The sequence below is a fragment of the Mus caroli genome, unplaced genomic scaffold (genome assembly GCF_978045245.1).
Source record: "Mus caroli unplaced genomic scaffold, Mus_caroli_1 scaffold_15, whole genome shotgun sequence".
NCBI classification, from domain to species: domain Eukaryota; kingdom Metazoa; phylum Chordata; class Mammalia; order Rodentia; family Muridae; genus Mus; species Mus caroli.
In genome coordinates, this window is record NW_028227270.1 from 31,403,917 (window position 1) to 31,431,579 (window position 27,663).

Consider the following 27,663-nt stretch of genomic DNA (forward strand, 5'->3'; position numbering starts at 1 on the left):
TTTCAGTGGAGAATGTAGAAAGAATCAGGGAAAGAGGAACAGAAACTTACCTTGAAAATGTTAAGGGTAGGGCACAATGCAGCAGAATATTTTGGAGGAATAATTTAGTAGAGAACCCAGTGGGGTTAAGGTGTGATAAGACTTAAATTGGTTATATGTTTTCTATATTCTGTTTTTAAGCATAAATTTAACTTAGTACCCCTGTTTGCAACCAGATTTTGTCTGCTACAAGGTCTTATGATAAAAATAAAACAAAAAAAATATGGATAGGGTGGGGAAACCTTCTGTGGATCCATCTCTGTAGGAACTCTCTACAACCCTATATTGACTGTTTTTCATTTGCATTATTCATAGAGAACATGAGAGACCAAACTCATCATTAATGGCTCTGTAAGAAGCAGGTTGGTCTAACAATACCCACTTACATTTGGTAAAGAGAATTTATGAGAAGTATATCAAGCAGCTTAGACTGTGGTGGTGGATTATTTAAGAAAAGAAGCTAGAAAGGAAAGCATAATATCAATCTTCAATTAATAGAATGCACAAAGGAGTATGTGGAGAAATCTAAGAAATCATTGCATGATTGGAAATTAGGAGGCAAAGTATTATTTCTAATGTAGAAAAGGGGTAAGGAGGGTAGTGAAGGTGAGCAGTGTCAGCAGCAAGGAAGAGACTTATCAGCAACAGTGAGCTTTGTCCCAAGAGAGGCATTGGTATCAGTACATTTGTACCGTTTCCCCAGCAGCCCATTTCCTCATTTGTAAATCTCTAAAGTCTGGTGTTTCGATTGATTAAAATTGGAAGGAGTTATTGCTTAGGTTGTTGTTAAGAGTGGTTGGAATTTCTTCTATTGCCACAACTGAAGCCAAGTAACATTGGTTTCAGGGAAATACTGATTGGGTGAGCCATTTCCACAGTAGTGAATAGACTGCAGAGGGTTGGTAATGAACTGAGTGATAACCAACACACTCCACTGTGACTCAACATACAGTATCCTCCTGTGCACATTGCATTCCATATGAAATGGCAGGTGCAACTTCTTTTTTCTAATGAACATGGAACATGAGCCAACTGTTTCTTCCCCTCAGTGAAAAATGAACTCATGTTTACTTCTACAGAAAAAGGCACCATGTTAAATTCTTCAAGTATTTTCATGTTAAGATTTTTTAAAAGAATATGTAAAATGATCAAATGATCTAACACCCAAATAAGCCTAGTGCTAAATTATTAAGTTGCCACTAAAAGTTATTATTATAAAACAGTAGAAGAAACTGAAGGTGCTTGAAAAAAGAATTTAGTTCATACATATGAACTAACCATAATCTTGAAGATTCCTTATTTTTTCTTTTGTACTGAATTTCATGTTGTTTTCATTTTATATCAGTGATCTAAATGGATTTTTTTTGTCAAAATTTACATGTTATTTTTTGATCACTAATATGGTAGTATTAAATCAGGCCTAAATTATGTCTTCATGAATGGGGTTCATGACCCTAACAGAGGAGCCTGAGAGAGCTATTAGTCGCCCACCTTGTCACCAGGAGGACCCAGTTGAAAGGTATCTTTTGTGCGGAAAAGCCCTTGCCACTGACTGTGCTGCTTCTTCATTGTAGGCTTCTCAGCTGCCTGAGCAATATGTTTCTCTTGCTTATAAGTTAGTTTGAAGTATTTTGTTACAGTGGACTGAATAGATAAAGACAAATGTCTTACTTTATCACGATTCAATATAATGTCATATAGCTTCTTGGCAGAATATTCGGTGTTTCTATTTTCCATCCATGTAATAGAAATCAAGTGTTGTTATAATCCTGATCCTTCTTACATAACCTGTTTCATTTCTTTGGGAGTTTTTAGAATATGCTTTTTGTTCCAAGTGTTCTGAAATTTAGTAATTATGTTCATATGAATTCCCTTCTAATATGATTTACTTTTGTTCAAAATTACGCTTTTAAAATTAAAATTTGAAATAATCAGCTCGTTTTTATAATTACCTTTAAAATTCCATAGCCTCTATTTTGTTTCCTTTTGGCTGAGTGCATTATGTGAATTTCAAAAACCTCTGTAGGAACTCTCAGTTGGATTGACGTCCCTTGAGTGTCCCTTATACCCATCTATAAAGATATAAGATTTAATCCTATCAGGTCCTTAGAGCCCTGCCTCAGTAACTTCTGCCCCATTTCCTTCTTCCATTGTTTGTGTACTTGTGTATCTGTTTCTCTGGCAATGACTGTTGCTGTGTGACTGTACACTCCATGCTTTGGCTCTTGCAGACAGGAAGTGATATTTCAATTTTAGGTCTAGCATTCTCCCTGTGGACTGGACTGGGCCCTGTGGCAAAAGCCACATAAACATGGATGTCACCTTCTTTGAATATCATTCAGTTTCCATTTCTTTCCTTTGCCCAGCACTGGAAACAGGGGTTTGACTGTTTTTTGTTATGTTTTGTTTTTTGTTTTTACTTAATCCCAAAGCTTATAATTACTGCAGGCGAGCAAGTTAAGTGCAGTTTAGCATTGCCAGAACTGGAACATCTAAGAGCTAACCTTTAATAAGATATTTTTGGCAAGAAAATTCCACTAAATACTTGGTCACTATTTATTATGCTCTGTATTTTTTCTCAACCTTGTCAAAAGGAAGGTGTTTACTGAAATATCTGTGTCTGCCAAGGTGTTCATTTGTTTTCATTCCTCTGTCTCTAGGTGAAGTAGGACATTTCACAATTAATAGTACTAGTTTTTAGATTGCCCTGAGGTAATTACAATGTAAATATTTTGTTTCTGAAAAGTTTGTCATATCTGTGCAATGGCTTCTAATATTTATATACTTTCAGGTAAATGTAGTTCAGTCCTGACAGTGGCACAGTTGGTGAGAGTGTGTTATAGTTTCCTATAGGGAGGAGCCAAATTTTTATAGTCAGTGTGTACGTGTGTGTGTGTGTGTTTTATACTGTATAAATTTTTCTAGAAAATATTATTACTAGCCTGAAAAATTGTTCTTTGACAGAGTAAATTAGTTGAATTCAGAGAAAAATGGCCATTGGCATTTTATGCTATGCACTGTAAAGTTATACTTTTGAAATACCTCATAGTTTGGTATTTTGATACATTGTATAACTTTTGCCCAGTGTTTCCTGTGTCACAGTTTCTGTGAGAAACACAAACTATGCACCAGAAGCAGTCATTGCATTCCTAAGAGGTTTTTCTTCTGGTTGTCTGTCACTCTGGAAGGCTACTGTGTTAAAGTAATCAACCTTGTTCCAAAGGCATGTCACATTCTAAGTAAGGAAAGTGAAGACTCACACCCAGTCCTCACAGGGTGTGTGTGTGTGTGTGTGTGAGAGTGAGTGCACATATGCATGCATGCTGTGTATTTGGTTCCTGTTCCTTTATAGCCAATTATAAAATAATGAGAAATCCTTTGATGATGTTCTTGAATCTCTACTGAAATATACCCACACTATCTTCAGAACATAGAGTCTGCAGTAGATTATTCAGAACCACATTACAAATAGGCTTCTAAAGTAGAGAATTTTACCTTTGCCATATAGCATAAAGTCGTTTTGACATCACCATCATAATAAGAATGAAGAGACAATTACAACTCCTGTTTATTCTTACAAACATTCTAATAGTGTGCTTTATTTGTACAACGGTATGATTCAGAAATAAGCAATGGCAAAGTTAACCAAGGAAATAAAAACAATTGTTTGCTTGAAACAGAATCTTATTTTTTAGTCCAAGCAGCCCTGAATTTACTCTGTAGCCTCAGATGTCCTTGAACTCATAGAAATTCAAGCTTCCTGTCCTCAGCTTTCCATGTACTGGCATTATAGGTGTGAGCCTATACTGATGACTATATAGTTATAGTTTGAATAGGAAATATAAGCCACAGGAAGGAAGGCTTGCTTGTTAGTTATAATTCTTTTGGAAAATGATCCGTTCTGTGGGCTCTGGTTTAATCTATTATTAGTGACTTTATGTGTTTATGGTACAGTGGCATTGTTGACAGAGAGTAGGAGGTGCCTGATAGGAGGGAGTAGGGAACTGGATGTGTCTTGTTTCATGCTCGCTGCTCGTGTCCATTCTGAGGTGAGCAGCAATACTCCGCCCATACTCTCCAACATGATGAGCTGTTTTACTGTAGACCAGGAAGGTGTGGAGTCACAGATCTAGAAGCAATGGGAACCAAATGACCATAGCCTCAAACAGAACTTTGAAATTATGAACCAAAGTAAATCATTGCTTCTTGCAAATGTTTGTCTTGGGAATTTATATCTTTCATTAAATGGGACTAACATATAAAAAAAGTAATGGTTCAGAATGGAAGAAATCAATATTATAGACGTCTATTTACATGAAGAAAAATGAAGCCTTCCTAACATAAGGTGGATTTTTGGGTATTTTGTGGCATGAAAGGTAACTGATTTATATGTGGGTATGCTTCCTTTCTTGTCTTTTTAATATCTTCCTTTGTGTACGCACCAGAACTTACTGGAGACTGCATGTTGTTGCCATCTTGCCCCACTTCTGCCTGGGCTAGGTACCAAAGAAGCTGATTGCTGCCTTCCACATCTCTCACCTCTCACTCTCCTCACTGCTTTTATTCATTCTTGCTCTCTAGGGTGGTGCCTTCTACTTCAGAGAGAGCCCTCCTTCCTCAGTTAATTGTCTCTAGAGACATCCTCTTTTGTGTACCCTCCCTAAAGGCCCGATCTTGTCTTAATCCAATCAACATGTTACTGGAGGTTAGAATCATAGTAAGTGGGTGTAAGTAAGCCACCAAACCAGAGCTGAAAAGAATTTAAAATTTTTCATCTAAATTAAACTTTACTGAATTTGTTTTCTCTAATTAATACAGCATACTACCTTCTTATATTCCTTTTATATTTTGTTGAGTATTGTAATAATTGGGGATGATGTTAAATATGCAGAAGAACATGTGTTATACACAAAAATATTCCTTTATATATGGCATCTGATATATGCTGCTTGGTATCTGAGAGCAGTCCTGGAACCAAAACCCCATGGCTATTGAGTGGGTGGCTGTATTTTGTAAGTCACATAGCAAAGTACTCACTAATAAGAAGTATTTAAAAATTAATGAAGTCCAAAGAAAACCATACTTACTACTTTAAAATACCCACTTTATTAACCACAATGGCAGAAAAGAGCAGTATGTGTCTTAGGTTTAGAACCAAGCGGTGGGGATATGACCATCTATATGTAGAATTAGCAGGATTTATTTCATTGTGTTCTTTTGGTAGTTACTGTACCTGATTTTTATTTTTAGTTTTTTAACATAAAATAAAAATGTTGGGGATATGCTCATCAAAACTCAGTAGGGAAACAATAAAAATTTAAAGTATTCTTTGAAGTTTTCATACACTATATTTTGGTTGTATTCTTTCTCCTGCCCATACTTTCCTCAGATTTTCCATTTCCTTACCTGCCATACTTAATGTTCTTTCTTAGTCTAAAGAAGAAATCAAAATCTAAAAGCATACAGGAAACATGGAATGTATTTTGATTGTCTGTGGTTATCTTTGGTTGGCTTCTTGATTGAGAATACCTATGGTTGTTTCAGGTATGTGCTTTAGGGTCTAGCAAAAGTTACATGTATGTATATATATATATGTATGTATATATGTATACATATATATATACACACACACACATATATATACACACACACATGTATATAGATATATACACACACACGTACACATTTGTACATATATATGTGTGTGTGTGTGTATTTATATATCTGTATAAAATTGTACTTTTTAATTGGAATTTTATACTTGTTTTTTTTTAATTAGGTAATTTCCTCAATTACATTTCCAATGCTATCCAAAATGTCCCCAATACACTCCCCCCCCAGTCCCCCCACCCACCCACCCCCACCCCTTGGCCCTGGCATTCCCCTGTACTGGGGCATATAAAGTTGGCAAGTCCAATGGGACTCTCTTTCCAGTGATGGCCTACTAGGCCATCTTTTGATACGAATGCAGCTAGAGTCAAGAGCTCTGGGGAACTGGTTAGTTCATAATAATGATCCACCTATGGGGTTGCAGTTCCCTTTAGCTCCTTGGGTATTTTCTCTAGCTCCTCCATTGGGGGCCCTGTGATCCATCCAATAGCTGACTGTGAGCATTCACTTCTGTGTTTGCTAGGCCCCGGCATTGTCTCACAAGAGACAGCTATATCTGGGTCCTTTCAGCAAAATCTTGCTAGTGTATGCAATGGTGTCAGCGTTTGGAAGCTGATTATGGGATGGATCCCTGGATATGGCAGTCTTTAGATGGTCCATCCTTTCTTCACAGCTCCAAACTTTATCTCTGTAACTCCTTCCATGGGTGTTTTGTTCCCAATTCCAAGAAGGGGCACAGTGTCCATACTTTGGTCTTCGTTCTTCTTGAGTTTCATGTGTTTAACAAATTGTATCTTATATCTTGGGTATCCTAAGTTTTGGGGCTAATATCCACTTATCAGTGAATACATATTGTGTGAGTTCCTTTGAGAATATGTTACCTCACTCAGAATGATGCCCTCCAGATCCATCCATTTGCCTAGGAATTTCATAAATTCATTCCTTTTAATAGCTGAGTAGTACTCCATTGTGTAAATGTACCACATTTTCTGTATCCATTCCTCTGTTGAGGGGCATCTGGGTTCTTTCCAGCTTCTGGCTATTATAAATAAGGCTGCTATGAACATAGTGGAGCATGTGTCCTTCTTACCGGTTGGAGCATCTTCTGGATATATGCCCAGGAGAGGTATTGCTGGATCCTCTAGTAGTATTATGTCCAATTTTCTGAGGAACCGCCAGACTGATTTCCAGAGTGGTTGTACCAGCTTGCAATCCCACCAACAATGAAGGAGTGTTCCTCTTTCTCCACATCCTCGCCAGCATCTGCTGTCACCTGAATTTTTGATCTTAGCCATTCTGACTGGTGTGAGGTGGAATCTCAGGGTTGTTTTGATTTGCATTTCCCTGATGATTAAGGATGTTGAACATTTTTTCAGGTGCTTCTCTGCCATTCGGTAATCCTCAGGTGAGAATTCTTTGTTCAATTCTGAGCCCCATTTTTTAACGGGGTTATTTGATTTTCTGGAGTCCACCTTCTTGAGTTCCTTATATATATTGGATATTAGTCCCCTATCTGATTTAGGATAGGTAAAGATCCTTTCCCAATCTGTTGGTGGTCTTTTTGTCTTATTGACGGTGTCTTTCGCCTTGCAGAAGCTTTGCAACTTTATGAGGTCCCATTTATCGATTCTCGATCTTACAGCGCAAGCCTTTGCTGTTCTATTCAGGAATTTTTCCCCTGTAACCATATCTTCGAGGCTTTTCCCTACTTTCTCCTCTATAAGTTTCAGTGTCTCTGGTTTTATGTGGAGTTCCTTAATCCACTTAGATTTGACCTTGGTACAAGGAGATAGGAATGGATCAATTCGCATTCTTCTACATGATAACCGCCAGTTGTGCCAGCACCATTTGTTGAAAATGCTGTCTTTTTTCCACTGGATGGTTTTTGCTCCCTTGTCAAAGATCAAGTGACCATAGGTATGTGGGTTGATCTCAGGGTCTTCAATTCTGTTCCATTGGTCTACTTGTCTGTCGTTATACCAGTACCATGCAGTTTTTATCATAATTGCTCTGTAGTACAGTTTTAGGTCAGGCATGGTGATTCCTCCAGAGGTTCTTTTATCCTTGAGAAGAGTTTTTGCTATCCTAGGTTTTTTGTTGTTCCAGATGAATTTGCAGATTGCCCTTTCCAATTCGTTGAAGAATTGAGTTGGAATTTTGATGGGGATTGCATTGAATCTGTAGATTGCTTTTGGCAAGATAGCCATTTTTACAATGTTGATCCTGCCAATCCATGAGCATGGGAGGTTTTTCCATCTTCTGAGATCTTCTTTAATTTCTTTCTTCATGGACTTGAAGTTCTTGTCATACAGATCTTTCACTTCCTTAGTTAGAGTCACGCCAAGGTATTTTATATTGTTTGTGACTATTGAGAAGGGTGTTTTTTCCCTAATTTCCTTCTCTGCTTGTTTATCCTTTGTGTACAGAAAGGCCATTGACTTGCTTGAGTTAATTTTATATCCAGCTACTTCACCGAAGCTATTTATCAGGCTTAGGAGTTCTCTGGTGGAATTTTTAGGGTCACTTATATACACTATCATATCATCTGCAAAAAGCGATATTTTGACTTCTTCTTTTCCGATTTGTATCCCCTTGATCTCCTTTTGTTGTCTAATTGCTCTGGCTAGGACTTCAAGTACAATGTTGAATAGGTAGGGAGAAAGTGGGCAGCCTTGTCTAGTCCCTGATTTTAGTGGGATTGCTTCCAGCTTCTCACCATTTACTTTGATGTTGGCTACTGGTTTGCTGTATATTGCTTTTATCATGTTTAGGTATGGGCCTTGAATTCCTGATCTTTCCAAGACTTTTATCATGAGTGGGTGTTGGATTTTGTCAAATGCTTTTTCAGCATCTAACGAGATGATCATGTGGTTTTTGTCTTTGAGTTTGTTTATATAATGGATTACATTGATGGATTTTCGTATATTGAACCATCCTTGCATCCCTGGGATGAATCCTACTTGGTCAGGATGGATGATTGTTTTGATGTATTCTTGAATTCGGTTAGCGAGAAGTTTATTAAGGATTTTTGCATCAATATTCATAAGGGAAATTGGTCTGAAGTTCTCTATTTTTGTTTGAAAGCAGTCCTAAGAGGAAAACTCAGTGCTCTGAATCCCTCCAAAAAGAAACTGGAGAGATCATACACTAGCAGCCTGACACCTCACCTAAAAGCTCTAGAAAAAAAGGAAGCAAATTCACCCAAGAGGAGTAGATAGCAGGACATAATAAAACTCAGGGCTGAAATTAACTAAGAAGAAACAAAAGGAACTACACAAAGAATCAACCAAACCATGAGCTGTGTTTTTGAGAAAATCAAGTAGATAAACCCTTAGCCAGACTAACTAGAGGGCACAGGAACAATCTCCTAATTAACAAAACCAGAAATGAAAAGGGAGACATAACAACAGAACCTGAGGAAATCCAAAACACCATCAGATCCTACTACAAAAGCCTATTCTGAACACAACTTGAAAACCTGGAATAAATGGACAATTTTCTAGACAGATACCAGGTACCATAGTTAAATCAGGATCAGGTTAATGACCTAAACAGTCCCATATCCCCTAAAGAAATAGAGACAGTCATTAATAGTTTCCCAACCAAAAATAGCCCAGGACCAGATGGGTTTAATGCAGAGTTCTATATGACCTTCAAAGAAGACCTGATTCCAATACTTCTCAAACTATTACACAAAATAGAAACAGAAGGCACTCTACCCAATTCGTTCTGTGAGGTGACTTCTTTTTAAATGGTATTATGTCTCCAGTTTTCTTGTGCTTATGGTCACTGTGAAAACGAATTTAATGTAGAGCTAAACCATGGTAATATTTTCCTCTCTAGCTCTAGAGGAGGAGGCTTTTATGAAATCTCATCCCTGTACTTTTGACTGAATCTGTAATGGTGTTCCCTGCAACAGACAGTGAAAAAGAACTCTTGTCCTGTTAACGAGCACTGTGCTCAGGTGGAACTCAGTCCATCCCTTTGAGAAACCATACAACGATCATATGAACACTAGCAGGAAATCCTGTCTTTGGATTTCACACTCACATACTTGTGTTCTATTGTGTCTTATTGTTGGGGATGACAGTTATATTCATACATTTTAAAGCAACAGAAATTAGTGAAGGCAATCCACAGCAAGAAATTGCTTACTCTGAAGGAAAAACAATACTACTAGATTATTATTAATATTATAATTAATTAAAAACACATTTTTTTCAGTTGATGAAAGAGAACATGATACCAAGATAGGTGTTAGAGGTATATCTCAGAGAACTTATGAATAAGGGATGAATATGGTCAAAATACACTGTATTCATATATGATACAGTTTTAAAATATTTCTTAATATTTGCACAATATTTTAGCAAAAATTATTTATAAGTAGTTTTTTTTCTACTTTTTCTGTTAAGGTGAGCTATATATATAGGGCTGGACTTGGATTTGGTTTTATCTCTGTATTTATACAATTTATATAATTTTACATATAATATTATATATTATAATTTATATAATTTATTCAAGATTGAAGTGTTGGCATGTTTTCTGTGTATTGCATTTTGAGAGTTTCATGTGCTAAAAACCTTTCTTCCCTAAAAATGTACATCATTTTCAACACCCTGACAGCTGTAATGTAAAGAGGAAACCAGATATCTTTGTGGGAATGTGTTCATTTGACAGTGTCATCTGCTTTAAAGTGAAGCAACATAGCTTTTCCCTTGATTATATCACTTAGCAGTGACTTGTGGTAGAGATGATATTAATTTGTTTAGATAGATCGATAGACAGACAGACAGGCAGACAGACACATGGATAACTAGTATGTATGCTTATTGGAGTTCCATAACTAACACATGCATTGTAATACTTCCTTTTGAAGTTCCCTCTTAAAATTCTTTTAAGATTATTACCTCTTACAAGTGTATTCAAGTTGTTATTTGGTATTGACAAATCATACTCTTTACATAAAAAATACAGTTTTTACAGATTATCAGTTTCTTATGACTCTGCTTTTCTTTTAACTATTACCAATTGGAAATTTAACTATTTAAGTTTTAACTATTCCCAATATTGGATATTTATTTACCAGTAGTTTATATATGAATGATTACAATGGTTTTACAGTGAGATATACCCATTCATCTTAGTAATACATGAGTTAAAAGTTCCCATCTGTAACATGTTACCTTTCTCTGAGTTGGGTATCTTATTCTTAGCCTTTTGTAAACACATGGTGCATTATTCCAAGGAGCAGGTGTATTGTTTTCTAATAGGAAGCGAGAGATGTTATTTTTAGGCTGTTTGTTGCTTCACATAAGAAATGCAATAGAAAGCAAGGGGTGGTCCAGCCTTATGTTCCCTGCATCGTATATGGTAAGTACAGTTTCATTCTCATACATTTTCCCCTCAGAAGAAAGTATGTTGAAAACAGCATTATTAAATCTCAACGCTACTCTCAATCTGAACATGTTTTCCATTCTTTCTTTCTTTTGTTAATTTTAATTTTTTTTTTTTTTTTTTTTTTTAGTTCAGACTTGGTTCCTTCAACCTAGACAAAGTTTCAAACTCAGCTGAAGTCATAAGAGAACTCATTTGTTACTGCCTGGACACCATTACAGAAAAGCAAGCCAAAAATGAGCACCTGCAGAAAGAAAATGAAAGGCTCCTGAGAGACTGGAATGATGTTCAAGGCCGGTAAGTACACAGTGAGTTTGCGTCAGAAAGCACTGAGCTCTTTCATTCCTAGGGATGTAAGCTAATGATACATAAAGTTACAACATATGTAGAACAGGCATTTTATAAAATCCCTCCTAATTATCCCTTTACATGATTTTAGTCAACCACGTTATTAGTGGCTGTTTTGTACTGCAGGAGGGCATTAACCATTTTAGCTCTCTTATTTGGTATTGCTAACACAAAGGAAAGTAAGAAATGGTTGGGGATTGAATATCATAGCCCGTTATTACATTATTAATAAAAACATTAGTCTGAGTATGTTGCATGGTTAGTGAATGTGCGCTTAGTGTACACACGGCTCAGCATAGTCCCCAGCACTTGCAAAAAATAGGGATATTTATAAGGAAAGAATTACTTTAGCTTAATTTATAGGAGTAATAATTAACAAAAGGAGATGTGAACTGTAAATAAGCACAGTGGGCTTTTTGTTTGGAATCTATGAATAGTAACTGCTTCAAATGATGTGTGTTTTGGCTCTGCTAGCAACATTTTCCCTGACTGAAAATTCATGCTACATTCATTTTAAAAGATGAAGTAATTGTGGCTACTGAACAAGATGTTGAAAAGTCTTTTATTTTCTGGCATTTGCCTCGTGCTCATTTAATGGTGAATAAGAATGATATATTTCTTTTCAATTATTACTTTTTCATGCAAATTATAATATACTCCCACCTGGTATATAAGTTGCATTATTCTGTTACACAAAATATATTTGAACTTTATCATGAACACTTACATTCCCACAGAGGCAAACATAGTATATATATATATGATTGTGTGTAGAATAGTATTTGGAATAATTATGTACTGCATATATAATGCTGTTACAAATAGTGCCATATAGTAAATTTAAAAAAAAAATCTTTCTTTTAAGTTAAAGGCATAATAATATCATGCTTCCTATTTAATTGTACATGTTTATTTTTAGGGCATCTATTGTGACTGTTCTGTATGGACATTTAGAACTCCTTGGGAAAATACATATTAAATAGTTTGATGGTTATTCACATATGTACATGAAAATGAGAGTAGCTAAAAGAAGCCCATAATAAGTAATAAAATGAATTAGGTAATGTACGTAAAATTAGATAACGAATACCCAGTTATCTTTGACTTTCGTACTTAATATCAAGGGAATACGTATTTTTTTCTTTTTTTAGCTTTAAATTATTATTATTATTATTTTTTTCCCCAGAGCTGAGGACCGAACTCAGGGCCTTGCGCTTGCTAGGCAAGCGCTCTACCACTGAGCTAAATCCCCAACCCCTAAATTATTTTTATAGTCATGAATATATACTAAATTCATAAATGAGTCAAATGCCAGTTTATATATTTAAGCAGCTATATAGAAAAATCAGTTAATTCTTCTTCTAAACTTATTTGTTTTCATTTCATATGAATCAGTATCAAGTATCTGTGTTGAAAAGTATTGTTTGGAATGATATCTATACTCTGACTATATTTTTCTATTTTATATATGAAATTAATCATATTAAAGCAGACAAACCGTGGTTGTGATAAGCTTCAGTGTTTTATTTTAAAACCTGGAATATCCTTAGATAAATTTGATCTATAAATTGTCTACAAAGAGTGCAGTTAGTATACTCTGTACTTGAAGCAGTTACTTTAAAATGTCTGCCAGTGGCTGAAAGAAGTACTGTCTATCAGCATTCAGCTCCATCTCTTGGGTAGCAGGCAGTTGGGAATGAAGATGAACCTGGAGAAGGCAGCCTGTGCTTCCATGAGTGAGCTGCACATAGGGAAGCCATGAGTGAGCCGCATGTAGTTCTGTGCAGGGAAACTGAGTGAGCCGCACACAGTTCTGTGCAGGGAAACTGAGTGAGCCGCACTCAGTTCTGTGCAGGGAAACTGTGAGTGAGCCGTACACAGTTCTGTGCAGGGAAACTGAGTGAGCCGCACACAGTTCTGTGCAGGGAAACTGAGTGAGCCGCATGTAGTTCTGTGCAGGGAAACTGAGTGAGCCGCACTCAGTTCTGTGCAGGGAAACTGAGTGAGCCGCACTCAGTTCTGTGCAGGGAAACTGTGAGTGAGCCGTACATAGTTCTGTGCAGGGAAACTGAGTGAGCCGTACATAGTTCTGTGGCTTACAGGTGCTTGATGTGCTTTCTCAGCTATCCAGAAGGGCCTTTTGCCTGACAGTGTAAAAGACATTTCCTGTCACCAGTCTTTTATGATTGTTCCAGCAATTTTTTCCTGACATCACTACTGCAACAGGTGTCTTCTAAGTCAACAATGTGTTGCTATTGGAGTGAACCTACATCTTTCAAAGAAGGAAACCTCTTGGGAAATTCTAGGCTGTTGTTTATGTATATGATATGAGATTGGTGAATTATCTATTTCCCCAATTTGCTTTTGCTCCTTTTGAGGAGACAAAGTGAATACTTTGAGGATCTCCCAGTGCATTGTGGTCTTGTCACAGCAGCACATCCGCACTATTCTCTTCTTCCAACTCAGGACAGGTCAGCACACTGGCTTCCCTGTGGCAGCAGTATTGCCCAATACTTGGCTTTCAAGAGATTAGAAATGGAACACTTGTACTGCATTCAGAAACTGTGGACTTCAACAGCAGAGAATCATCAGAAATAGGGACCTGTTGTGAATCCCTGTCACACTGCATTTATACCATAGCTGATGATTGTGATGGTGTTCATGTTCGATCCAATCATTTCTGCCCACAGCACTGTATCCATACTCCAGATCAAAAGAAAAGTGTGTTCGAAAGAGGGACTTGAACAGAACAATAAATATTTCTTCAGAAACTATGGTAGGAAGGTCTGAAGTGTATTAAGCATTGAGTAGAAAATAAAGTGAGCTAATTCAATAATGTAATTGTACTCTTATTATTCCTTAAAAGGCTTAAGTTCTCTTTCAGTAGATATGTATCCTAATGAAATATTACCCATTGTTTACAAATTATATGTATTTTTACATTTTAAAACAAAATTAAATGGTAATAGAATATATCTTGAATTGAAATATATATCAGTGTTGTGATCAGAACTGAATATAAATTTTTTCCACTTTAGAATGACAGGAATAAACAAGGCTTGAGAGAGGAGTAAAAGATTGCTGATGAATAGAAATTGTGAATTTTAATGCACAGGCCTTAACATTGTCTTGCTATTACTGCTTAATTATTGCTCAATAATTGTGTTCTATGTTCCCTGTTTTCATTAGACTGTTTGCTTTGTTATACTTTAAACACATAAAAGAAAATCATTAGAAATTTGTATGTGAATTCTGAGGTTATTATATGTATTTATTTATTGGATTTCCTACTTCATCCCAAACAATAAGTCTCAACTTCTGTGTTACTGAATAGGTCTTTTGTTTGCAGTCAAACCTCAGTTTAGAAATTCTCTGGCTTTATTCTGAGTTACAGTCATTAAACCCACAATAGGAGGCAGTCTTCATTGAACTGAATTAGCAGGCCTTGAAAGTTCTTTCTCTTTGTGTTTGTATCTTCAAGGTGGAATCACATTATCTGCAGATGAATTCAGTCTAATTTTTAAAGACCTTAGGGGATATGTTTGTGTCTCCATGGCATCCCATTAGATTGTTTAAGAACAGTTACAGAAAACCTTGTCTTCAGAGAGCATAAGGACAGCTGTGGCCATCCTCTTCCTGGCCTGGGGCCTTATTCTGTCTCTGCTTTCAGCCTCTACTCCAGCTCTTCTCAGCCACCTTGAGCCACTCTGTGCTATTCAGATTTGCTGGGTTATTCAATCTTGACCTGGTCTAACTTGCACCAGAACTCACTGTTAATATAATGATTACTGTATCCTTCCTATACCATATGCCCACACGTGTGTGCCTCTTCTTTAGTCTGGATTGTCAGCCTGTTATTTTACTTGGGATATTATTTTTGTGTGAACTTCTCTTGTTCTTGTTTCTGCTTTTTTTTTTTTCCTTTTTGCCACTCAGTTCTTAGAAATATTTTATTCTAACAACTCTATGCCTTTTAAATTTTATTTATTTATTTATTTATTGGTTTTCAGAGACAGGGTTTCTCTGTGTAGCCCTGGCTGTTCTGGAACTCACTCTGTAGACCAGGCTGACCTTGAACTCAGGAATCCGCCTGCCTCTGCCTCCCGAGTGCTGGGATTAAAGCCTTGTGCCACTACTGCACGGGTATTTATTTATTTATTTATTTATCATCACTTTTAAAAATATCTATCCTAGGTTCACCTTGGGTGCGAACTTGCCAGACAGTCCCATGGTCAGTCCCCAGAGGACTCTTCACTCTATCTTAGGATCACTAGTGAATAGAACCCAACATCAGTTCCAATCCAATTGTGATGGGCCTATGACAGCAGGAACAAGGACATGGGAGCCCTGCCTGACTAGCAGCTGGAGTTCCTTCTGATCAGTGCTAGTATACCTTGGTTTCTAACACAGCAGACAGAGCCACGGTCCCCAGAGGAGAAACCACTTTCAGGCGCTGTAACATGCCCAGGATTTTAGGATTCCAGGATCCCAAGATAACAGGAGCTTGGTCACACCAGGATCTCAGGGTCTCAGAGGAAGCTTGACTGCCAAGAACTCTGACACACCCAGAATCTCAGGTTCACAGGAGCCTGGTATCATAGGATCACAGAGAAAGCTGGACTCTGAGGAGTCCTGAGTCAACTGGGATTTTAGGAAGAACCTCATAAAATTGCAAAGCTTCTGTAAGGCAAAAGACACCGTCAATAAGACAAAAAGGCCACCAACAGATTGGGAAAGGATTTTTACCAATCCTAAATCAGATGGGGGACTAATATTCAATATATACAAAGAACTCAAGAAGCTGGACTCCAGAAAATCAAATAACCCTATTAGAAAATGGGGTACAGAGCTAAACAAAGAATTCTCAACTGAGGAATACTGAATACAAAGCACCTGAAAAAAAGTTCAACATCCTTAATCATGAGAAAAATGCAAATCAAAACAACCCTGAGATTCCACCTCACACCAGTCAGAATGGCTAAGATAAAAAATTCAGGTGACAGAAGATGCTGATGAGGATGTGGAGAAAGAGGAACACTCCTCCATTGCTGGTGGGATTGCAAGCTGGTACAACCACACTGGAAATCAGACTGGCAGTTCCTCAGAAAATTGTACATAGTACTACAGGAAGATCCAGCAATACCTCTCCTGGGCATATACGGAGAAGATGTTCCAACTTGTAATAATAACACATGATCCCCTATGTTCATTACAGCCTTATTTATAATAGCCAGAAGCTGGAAAGAACCCAGATGTTCCTCATCAGAAGAATAGATACAGAAAATGTGGTATATTTACACAATTTATATTTACACTACTCAGCTGTTTTTCGTTTTGTTTTGTTTTGTTTGTTTTTTGTTTTTGTTTTTGTTTTTCAAGACAGGGTTTGTCTGTATAGCCCTGGCTCTCCTGGAACTTACTTTGTAGACCAGGCTGGCCTCAAACTCAGAAATTTGCCTGCCTCTGCCTCCCAAGTGCTGGGATAAAGGCACGCGGCACCACTGAACTCAGCTATTAAAAACAAAGAATTATGAGATTCTTAGGCAAATGGATGTTCTAGACCATATCATCCTGAGTGAGGTAAATGAATCACAAAAGAACACACATGATATGCACTCACTGATAAGTGGACATTAGCCCAGAAACTTAGAATACCCAAGATACAATTTGTAAAACACATGAAACTCAAGAATAAAGACCAAATTCTGGCCACTTCCTTTCTTCTTAGAATGGGGAACAAAATACCCATGGAAAGAGTTACAGAGACAAAGTTCTGAGCATGAAGGATCGACCATCCAGAAACTGCCCCAATTGGCGATCTACCCCATAAACAACCACCAAACCCAGACATTAGGCAGATCCCAACAAGAGCCTTCTGACAGGAGCCTAATATAGCTGTCTCTTGTGAGGCTATGCCAGTGCCTGGAAATACAGAAAAGGATGCTCACAGTCATCTATTGGATGGAGCACAAGGTCCCCAATGAAGGAGCTAGAGAAAGTACCCAAGGGGCTGAAGGGGTTTGCCACCCCATAGGAGGAACAACAATATGAACTAACCAGTACCCCAGATCTCCCTGGGATTAAACCACCAATCAAAGAAAACACATGGTGGGACTCATAGCTCTAGTTGCATATGTAGCAGAGGATGGCCTAGTCAGTCATCAATGGGAGGAGAGGCCCTTGGTCCTGTGAAGGTTACATGTCCCATAATAGGGGAATGCCAGGGTCAGAAAGCAGGAGTGAGTGGGTTGGAGAGCAGGGGGAGGAGGGATAGGGGATTTTCAGAGGGGAAACTGGGAAAGGGATAACATTTGAAATGTAAATAAAGAAAATATTTAGTAAATAAAAGAGGAAATAGAAATTTAAGATGTTAGTAAACATTTTTAAAGTGTTCACCAATATTAGCCACTGAGGAAAATGCAAATTAAAACGACTTTGAGATCCTGTCTCAAAAACAAAAACAAAAAAACAAAACAAAACTAAACAAAAATAATTATCCTCTGGTCTAACTTCCTAAGTCCCTAATTAATGATGAATTTTGGCATTATTATTGCTCTATTCATCAATTTTGAAAGGACAAATGTCATTAAGTCTTTCCTCCTTGCCGCTACTCATATGTAATCTAGTTTGAGCCTGGCTTTAGGGATGATCCTTGGACTATTTATAATCTGCTTTAGTGGTTTGTGTGTGAGTTTTACCTCTACAAGCTTAGCAAAGAATCCCATTTCTCTCCTTGATCAATGCTCTGACCTATTAATTCTTGCCCAATTTTTCAGATAGACAATTGTCTGGAGGCAAGTAAGAAATAAGGCTTAGCAACATTATAATGCTCTGGAAGATTGGTTTTAATGATGTTTAAGACAAGCTATGCATGCCTTAATAAATTCTAGATAAATGACCAATATTCTCTGAGTTTGTTGAGGAAATAATAACTGAGAGTAAATTTGTGTTTTCTCAGTGTTTATAATATTTGATGCCATATAGCTCAAGTTTTTCTGAGAAGTGTTACCCTGTCTTATGACTAGTTTATTACAATAAACCATAAAAGCAGGGAAGGTTAAGCTACATGATTTATAACTTTTTCTCCATAAAAAAATTATGTTCCTTCCAGTGCAATTATGGTGTGGGTATTCGACTAGTACTACTTTATGAAAATTATATGAAATTTTAGTTCAATGGTTTTTTAAATTTAATGTGTTATACATGTTGTAGTTTTCATAAGGTTGTATGGATTAGCTTGATAGTTCTTGACTGTGATATTTAGGTTTATATATATATATATTCTCATATTTAAATTTCTTATGTTATTATATTAGAACATATTAAATGAAAATATAATAATATTTCTGACAGTTTGCATCTGAAATTACATATACAATAACATACCGTGATACCCTGCATATAAAGTAAATCATACATATTAGCAGTATCTTGAAATAGCAAGGACTGAAGGGAAGCAGATATTTCTAAGCGGTACTTCAGACCTTGGTGTATCTTGCAGCCAATGAGGAAAAAGAAGTCCACCAAGCTCCTCTTGCCAGTGTGATGTGGTTGAAGGGATATGTATTCCATCCCATGCTCTTTAGGAAGTCTTCAGCCCCTAGCATGAACACAGTGCTGCTGAAGAACTCAGATTAGTCTCTCAGCTTTTAGAACCAGTCTCACACACTTAGAAAGACTACCAGGAAAAAAGACATCTCCAAGGAGGAGGGCTTCAGAATGTGTGTCATGTAGCTCTCAAACTAACCTAGTGCCAGGTGGTTGCCATCTTGGAAGAGAAACTGTGGGATATGGTGTTGAAAACGAAAGGTACTCTTGGAGATGTGCAATAAATCAACAATTGAAAAAAATGTGCTCCTGAGCTCCCTTTGTTCATTTATGTCATGAATGTGTACTGAATATCTCTGCTAGGTACTGAGAATAAAGCACTTGGTAGAAAACACATGTTCTGTGGTCTCATGGAATGCCACTAAAAGAATATGCACTAATTGGTTCCAGAATTGCATGGTTAGATATTCCCTTTTTACACTAGAATAAATTCTCTGTATTTTAAAATTGATGGGTTGTGGGACACATTAAGGGCCTATTTGAAAATTTTCACATTTTGACACTTTCATTTCTGATTATCTCATCATAATAAATTTGTGTATATATGTACATATTTAATTATTAGGACACATGTGAGACACATAGAAAGTATATTTAGGAACATAGAATAAGCAAACTAGTAAAGTAAAAATTAGGCAGAATTTGACTATATTTAGAAGAATATTTTCAACGAAATAAATGTGTTTAAATTATAAAATAGTTGTTTATTCATAGCATGTACACAGCTAGTGTATACAACTTTTATTAGTTTGCATTCTTCCTTTCTGTTGGGATATTAAAGCAGATGAAATTCCCTTGAGCATTATAACATTCCAGGATTAATTATAATAGAGAATTTCATTTTTTTACATCTCTAAAGCTTAAGATATGTACTTCTTTCATCATTTCTTTATTATGTTCTTGAAAATATCAGGTGGGATAATTCAATTCATTACACACATGTGCATGTATGTGTGGTGGGTTAAAAAGACACAAATTGATTATGTTCTTTTGAACAAGTCAATCTGAAGAGTGTATTGCTTTGATATAAAATATCTTCATGGCTGCTGTAATAATAATAATATTAATGTACATTTGTTCACTATGCAATGTAATATGTAATATAAATGGTTCTTAAGCTTTTATAAATAAACTGCATATGAGTTACTATATTTGAGAATTTAGGTTATAGAGCTATATTTCTATTTATTTCAATTGTTATTTGTTTTAGAATATAAATTAAAAATATGAATAAATAGTATTTTATAATTTATCCACACTCTACTTAAATAAAATGATCTTAGTTATGTTTGCCTTCAAAGGTTTCTTGAAATCATGAGGATGAGATTAAATAATATTAATGGTATAAACTTTATATGATTTTCAATTTGTTTACTTCTTTATACTTTTAGATTTGAGAAATGTGTGAGTGCCAAAGAAGCCTTGGAGGCTGATTTGTATCAAAGATTTATCTTGGTGCTGAATGAGAAGAAAACAAAGATACGAAGCTTGCATAAATTGTTAAATGAAGTCCAGCAGCTGGAGGAGAGTACCAAGCCTGAAAGGTAGCATCGTTTTGCTGTTGGGTAGGAGAGGTGTAGATCTCAGGAGAATGTCTTTACAGACTTGCAACATTAGGTATCAACTTTTAGTAATGTGCATTTTTTTTTTGTAGTCATTTAGCCATTCTAGCTTGGATGAGTACGTTCTCTACACAATTTCTCAATGTCCTCCCATGGTTTCCTTTAACGTACAACATACAGTCATAGCATACAACTTATTCATTTGATTCTCAGACATTTATTTATTTAATTATTATATTTAATTTTTAGACATTATGAAGTAAGAAATCTATCAGTTAACAAAACCTCTCACCTCCTCCAAGGCTACAAGTTGTTGCAGATCTGTAATCTTACCATCTAAGCAGTGCTAACTTTAGCTCCAGCTAATGAATGCTAAATCCTGTGGTGCATTTATGTTATCTGAGGAAATATGTTATTTTATCCTATCTTTGTCAAGTTGTTGTTGTTTTCCCCTTTCAAAAAGTATGTGTACACTTGACTCCTAAGGGGGGATTATAAGTTATGAGTGGGTAGTATAGGCTTGGGTAATTTCAAGTGTTTTTAGTCAATAACTCATACAGATTAGATTCTTTTGACTTGGCTCTAAAATGAAGTAGAGGTTTTTGCATAACATAGTATAAAGAAAGTAAAATTTAATTTGAGCTTTTTCTACGTCTGGCACAGAGTGCTACTTGCATGTGGTACTAAACATTGATATAAGCTCTCTGTGCCTCATTTTGGGGGCAATTTAATGAAATTTAGAACTGCATTCAAATCATTACAATGCTGAGCACTGGCCCACTGAGATAACTAGGTGGAATAGTGTTTAAATAGTTAAATAAAATAGTTGTTTATTCATAGCATGTACACAGCTAGTGTCTACAACTTTTATTAGTTTGCATTCCTCCTCTCTGTTGGCATATTAAAGCAAATGAAATTCCCTTGAGCATCCTAACATTCCAGGATGAATTATAATAGAGAATTTCATTTTTTATATCTCTAAAGCTTAAGATATACACTTCTTTAAATCGACTAATTAAACGGGATAAACTAATTCAGTAATTACTTGCTAGTGTATGCAATGGTGTCAGTGTTTGGAAGCTGATTATGGGATGGATCCCTGGATATGGCAATCACTAGATGGTCCATCCTTTTGTCACAGCTCCAAATTTTGTCTCTGTAACTCCTTCCATGGGTGTTTTGTTCCCATTTCTAGGAAGGGGCAAAGTGTCCACACTTTGGTCTTCGTTCTTCTTGAGTCTAGCAAGATTTTGCTGTAAGGACCCAGATATAGCTGTCTCTTGTGAGACTATGCCGGGGCCTAGCAAACACAGAAGTGGATGCTCACAGTCAGCTATTGGATGGGTCACACGGTCCCCAATGGAGGAGCTAGAGAAAGTACCCAAGGATCTAAAAGGAACAGCAACCCTATATGTGGAACAACAATATGAACTAACTAGAGCTCTTGTCTCTAGCTGCATATGTATCAAAAGATGGCCTAGTCAGCCATTACTGGAAAGAGAGGCCCTTTGGACTTGCAAACTTTATATGCCCTAGTACAGGGGAACGCCAGGGCCAAAAAGGGGGAGTGGGTGGGTAGGGGATTGGGGGGGGGTGGGTTTGGGGGACTTTGAGGATAGCATTGGAAATGTAAACAAGGAAAATACCTAATTAAAAAAAAAACTAATTCAGTAATTAATAGTGAACATTAACCACAATTCAGTTTACTAACTAAAAGCCTCTTTCTTTTAAGGGATTTAGTCTTTAATTGATCTCATCTAGTTCACTCTATGTCTGACTGAGCAGAACTTTTTTTTTTTTCTAGAAATGTTTTTCTATATTTTCTTACTTGTAAATGAGCTTGTCAGCAAGAATGAATTGAGGATTTTCTGGTCCACTTTTCTCTATTTCCAGGGAAAATCCATGCTCTGACAAAACACCTAATGAGGTTGGGCTTTATGAAGGAAGCACTGATGAAGAAAGTGGAGCCCCTGTGCAGGCTGCAGGTGAGAGGGTTGGACCCACTATGGGTTCATGTGTCACATGGGCTTATCACTGTCATAAGAAACCAGATTGAAAACATGTATGAAAAAAAATTTCCATGAAATTGATAAAAAATTTTACCCTAAAGAATTTTTACCCTAAAACTTTTAGAATATTACATCAATATTAAAATTTATAGTAGACTGTAGCAGTTAGTAATAGCAAGGCACACAAGCAAATACACACACACACACACACACACACAAGTTCACTAGATGGACCTTGACTGTTAAATGAGAATGCATGAATAAGAAGGCAGATGCATCTTGTGTTAAATATCACCAGCTCAGAACTTCAGAACTACTGGTCTTCAACTTAGTGAGCTCATGGAGCTGGGGCTATAGCTGAAGCAGGGGGAGGCTGAACCTGCTCTTGCTCTTTAGAGAAGAGCTTGCTATGGAGTGAAAGGGCGCAGAGAGAAAAGATGTCTGGTTGCACTGTTTTCAAGCAGTTTTTATCTTACTGGCTTTTTGCTAGTGTGTTATGGTTTCAGGTCTTCTGTTTTTATTGGTTTCATTTGTGTTTGTGTGTGTCTGTGTGCCTGTGTATTTTCTTTGTTTTCATGTGGTTGTTGTTGTTTTACTTTGTTTGTTTTCCTTTGCTTGCTTGTTATGGAAGAGGGGATGAAAGCTACATTTGAATGCATAGAGTGAAAGGGATGAGATAGAGGAAGGGAACCCCTGATCAGAATATATTGTATTAAAATTATATTCAAAAAACAAATAACTTTCAAAAAGGGAGAAAAACACGAAGGGAAAAGCATCTTGGTTTATAATTTGTTAGACACCTTCAGGCCTGTGAACCATGTCCTAGCAGGTATTTAACCCTATGAGTTATTTTCTAGGGTTATGCAGAGGCAGTATAAGTGCATAGTAATACATGGGAGCAGTAGAAGTAGGCAACTCCTGAACTCCTATAACACTGAGAAAGTTTTGCCTAAACCCTGTATAAAACCAGTTTTAGAAAAGAGGCTTGTTAAACAAGTGAAGTGATACATCAAATTTTATTTAAAAGATCACACAGTCATGTAAAATGCACATTCAAATGTGAGAATTTTTCTCATGTTGAGGAAATATTTTCTTTATATTTTCCCTATTTAAACAATTTTCCTCTCTCCACACCATCCCACATTACCTCCCTACAGCTTCTGCCATGAGAAACCTTACTCCCAGATTGATAACCTTTTGCCCAATTATTTTTGCATACATCTATCTACTATGTGTAGTTATATGTATGCACAAATATATAAATACAGCCTGCTTAGATTGTTTTTGTTTTATATATCTTTATCTATCTATCTATCTATCTATCTATCTATCTATCTATCTATCTATATGGCTTCATATTCATTAGAATGTAAAAAAAGAGAAACATATAATTGTTAAACTTTTCAAAAATTTTAATAACTGCTGTGGACATAAATTTTGTTCTTCAGTCTAAATAGCATATCTCACCAGCACACATAGGGGATAAAAATTATTGATCAGAAATATATCATTAAGTGTACATACATGAGACTAGGACCTTTATGTGTTAAACCTATTTTTAGCAAAGCTTGAATATAGTTGTACCATTAAATTTGGCAAAACTTCTCTTCTCTGTTTATTATTATTCCTTTATTTTATGTGCCATTGATATAATTCTCACTCAAATATATAGTTGATATATAAGCCTCTGGTTCTTTTTTATTTTTTGATTATTTGGCCTTAATAAAATTGCATCTCAAATTTGAAACTCTTGATTTGGAATCACAAACCTGAGTGCACAGATCTGAGAATCAACATTGCACTTTAGCTAAGATGACTTTGTAGATTCCATGTCTCTGCAATGAGGTGTCTTCCAGCCTGCAAGCAGCTTATCCATGCTGCAAGCTACCATCATTTCAGTGCTGGTCTTGAAATGTTTGTGCTATGATTGTGGGCGTGAGTCTGAGCGGCTTCTTCTTCCTGAACGTCTTCTAGCATCTTGGTTCACTGCAATATAAAAAAGCATGTGGCTTTGATGTAGATCTGTCTGGTTTAGGTGTACTGCCTTCATACAGTCATTATACATGACTGCCCTGCTCTTTTGTGATGACCGTGGTTTACTGAGGTGACAATCTATTGATTCATTGATTCAACTATCTATTCCAGGAAAGATTGATCAATTTCCTTATTTATTCCTTCATTTGTTTGTTTATTTATTTATTTAATTTATTTGAGACATAGCATCTCTTTGTAGCCTGACTGTCCTGGAACTCACTCGGTAGACCAGGCTGACCTCAAATTCACAGAAATCCTCTTGCCTCTGCCCCCTTAGTGCTTGGACTAAAGGTGTGCGCCACTCCACCCTGAAAGGTGGTTACTATTATCCATTTATCTAGAAGTAGGATCTGTAGTTTGAAAGAAATGTGTGTGGTATAGTTTTATGAGTAAAATAATTTTCCTTGCTTTTATTATCTAAAGTTTAAAATTTTCCGCCGTTAGGGCTATTGCAGACTTATTCCTGGTAAATAGGCCAGTTTAATAGGCTATGTCGTGCTTATAGCATGAAGACCTTGAGGACCAGGAGATAGCACTCAGTGGTAGAGTGTCCAGTGTGTATAAGGCCTAGACTTCAGTTCTCAGCATTCCATAAAATAAACAGATCATAAACCTCATGGTTACAGCTAAATGAATTTCCAAGTATCGCCAAATGTTGTAGACAATACAATTAATATTTTTCTGTAGGAAGTTTTGCTTTTACGATATGTTGATGTTCAGAGTTTTAAGGTAAGTTAAAACAGCATTAATGACTTTTTTTTTTAAATACTTCATCCTATGGCCCTATGGATGGTAAAATTTTTGCTTTGTTTCAGATGAAGATTCCAACAGCTAAAATAGCTAAGATCATTTTAAGGAAACCTTAGGTTATAGCGAGAACTAACCAGGCCACTTCCATTCTCATCTAAATGATTTTTAAATGATATTTATTTTATGTGCATTGGTGTTTTACCTCATGCAAGTCTGTGTGAGTGTATAAAATCACTTGTAGCTGGATTACAGAAAGTTATGAATTGCCAGATGGATTATTGGAACTAAACCTAGGTCCTCTTGGAGAATAGACACTGTTCCCCACTGCTGAGCCATCTCTCCAGCCCCTAACTCATTTTTCATATCTCATAGACTTTCATAATTTTTAAAAAAAAGTGCTGCAAAGTGTTTTTTTTTGTTTTGTTTTGTTTTTCACTTGGAACCTAAAGGGTGTTTTGGATTATAAATACTGTGAAATACCCTTATCTACAGGAGACTGGCTTGGGTTTTTTTTTTTTTTTTTTGTATTCAAATTGAGAAAACACCATAGTTGAGTTTCATAAAGAATAGAACCTCACAAAGCAATAGAAAACTATTAAGTGCCCAAGTATCAGATATAATTCAACGAACAGGTTTTCATTATGAATACTTTAATATTATTTCAGAACTGCATTTACATTGTAACAGTAAAGGTTTATATGAACACATATTTAATGATATAGGTATATAATAATCTTAACCATTTAAAAGTTTTTAGGTATCATAAAGAAGTATTTACTAGATTTATTTTATAGAGATTGGCTCTTTCTAATAAAACATTTAAATCATATGTATAATCACTCCTAGTTAGCCATGATATAAGGAATTATGTGAAAGAATATTTAGCTTTAATGAACAATTAATATTTGAATAATCATCATTTTTAATCGGAAATTGACATTATTACTTACCATTGCAGAATATTTGAATTAGCTTTGCTAAAAGATCAGATACAAAAATACTTTCCTACTGTGCTTCGCCTTTCTTCCAGTGCAGATTTAAAAAAGCACAGATATTATAAACAAATAAAGAAGCTTTCTGTCCATTTCTCTGCATAATTATTTGCCCAAGATTTAGCACATTAGCTTAATTACTCCTGCTTCTTAACAAACAGGAACATCCCTGTATAATTACTGTCGATCATTTGGGTTTCTACTTAGTTGCTAGGCTTCCTGAAAGGAAGTGTGGTTATAGAATAGCCTTTTTGAAAATCAATGAATGACTATGCCACACAGTTGATGAATACTGATACAGTTGTTTTTAAAAATAGAACAGAGTCTTAAATTTCTAAGTTGTTGTCAAAGACCTTGTGCCATTTAACAGTGAATCTCCTCTCACACAGGGGAGAGCAACATGTACTGCCAAATAGATTACTCATAACCTCTTTGGAACTACACATGTGCTCTTAATCTTATCCAGAATCCTCATCATAGATACGTTTATTTATGAATTCTACATAGAAAACTTAATTTATCAAAACCTACCACCATACTGAAAAGACAGTTTGGGTTGTTTCTTACTAATACTGGAGAGGTCCGTGCAGGCATCATTGCCAGTACCAACATTATGTGCATCAGAAAGCTAGATCTCCTGTAACTGTACTTCCTCTAGTTCAAGTCAGTCCTTTTCCAGTTCCAATGGAGTCCTAGAAAGGCTCAGTAAGTTATCCTTGAACACATAGAAGATCTTTTTAAACTGTCTACTCAAACAATAAATTAGCTACTTTTGTAACCTATGGTTGAAATATAAAACACTAGCAAATTCCTAATAATGAAGTTAGCCATTACCAGGGGGACACTGAGGACACTTAGTTCCTAGAGAGATCCCATGTTAGGTGTTTGCTCTAGAGACTGTCTTCATCATGAGATTGAGCAAATAAGACTTCATGATATGTAACTCAGGGAGGAAATTAAGATGTACATGTTTCTAATGGCATTCCTGCTCTGCTTGGTAATTTCTTTACATTATTCTTTTTAAATATCTTTCTAATTTCATATATGTGCAGTATATTTACAGTATTTCTGCATTTCCTACATCCAAATTCATAGCCTCTATTTAAAATTACTGTTGTTAAACATATAGGTCTATTGTGTCATATTATGATATAGAATCTTGTGAGCCCATTTACTGTTGCCTATATTTGTTTTAGGGATGACCAGTTGGTATTGTCAATTAATGGCTTATCTCCTTGTGGGAGTGGATACTAGTTCACCCTCTCTTACCCTTCAATAGTTGTCTGTAGCTCTTTATCTAGAGGCTAAGAG

At 36.2% G+C, this 27,663-nt stretch overlaps 1 protein-coding gene across 3 annotated transcripts in view; it reads left to right on the top strand.

Annotated features, from left to right (window-relative positions):
• The window catches only part of Xrcc4 (X-ray repair cross complementing 4), a 246,006-nt gene that overhangs the window by 83,715 nt on the left and 134,628 nt on the right, over positions 1-27,663 (top strand). For all 3 annotated transcript variants that reach the window (XM_021180097.3, XM_021180098.3, XM_029484982.2), the window contains 3 exons: positions 11,180-11,346; positions 20,397-20,549; positions 22,461-22,552. In XM_021180097.3, the coding sequence (XP_021035756.1) occupies positions 11,180-11,346; positions 20,397-20,549; positions 22,461-22,552 (412 nt within the window). The remainder of the gene's footprint in view (positions 1-11,179; positions 11,347-20,396; positions 20,550-22,460; positions 22,553-27,663) is intronic.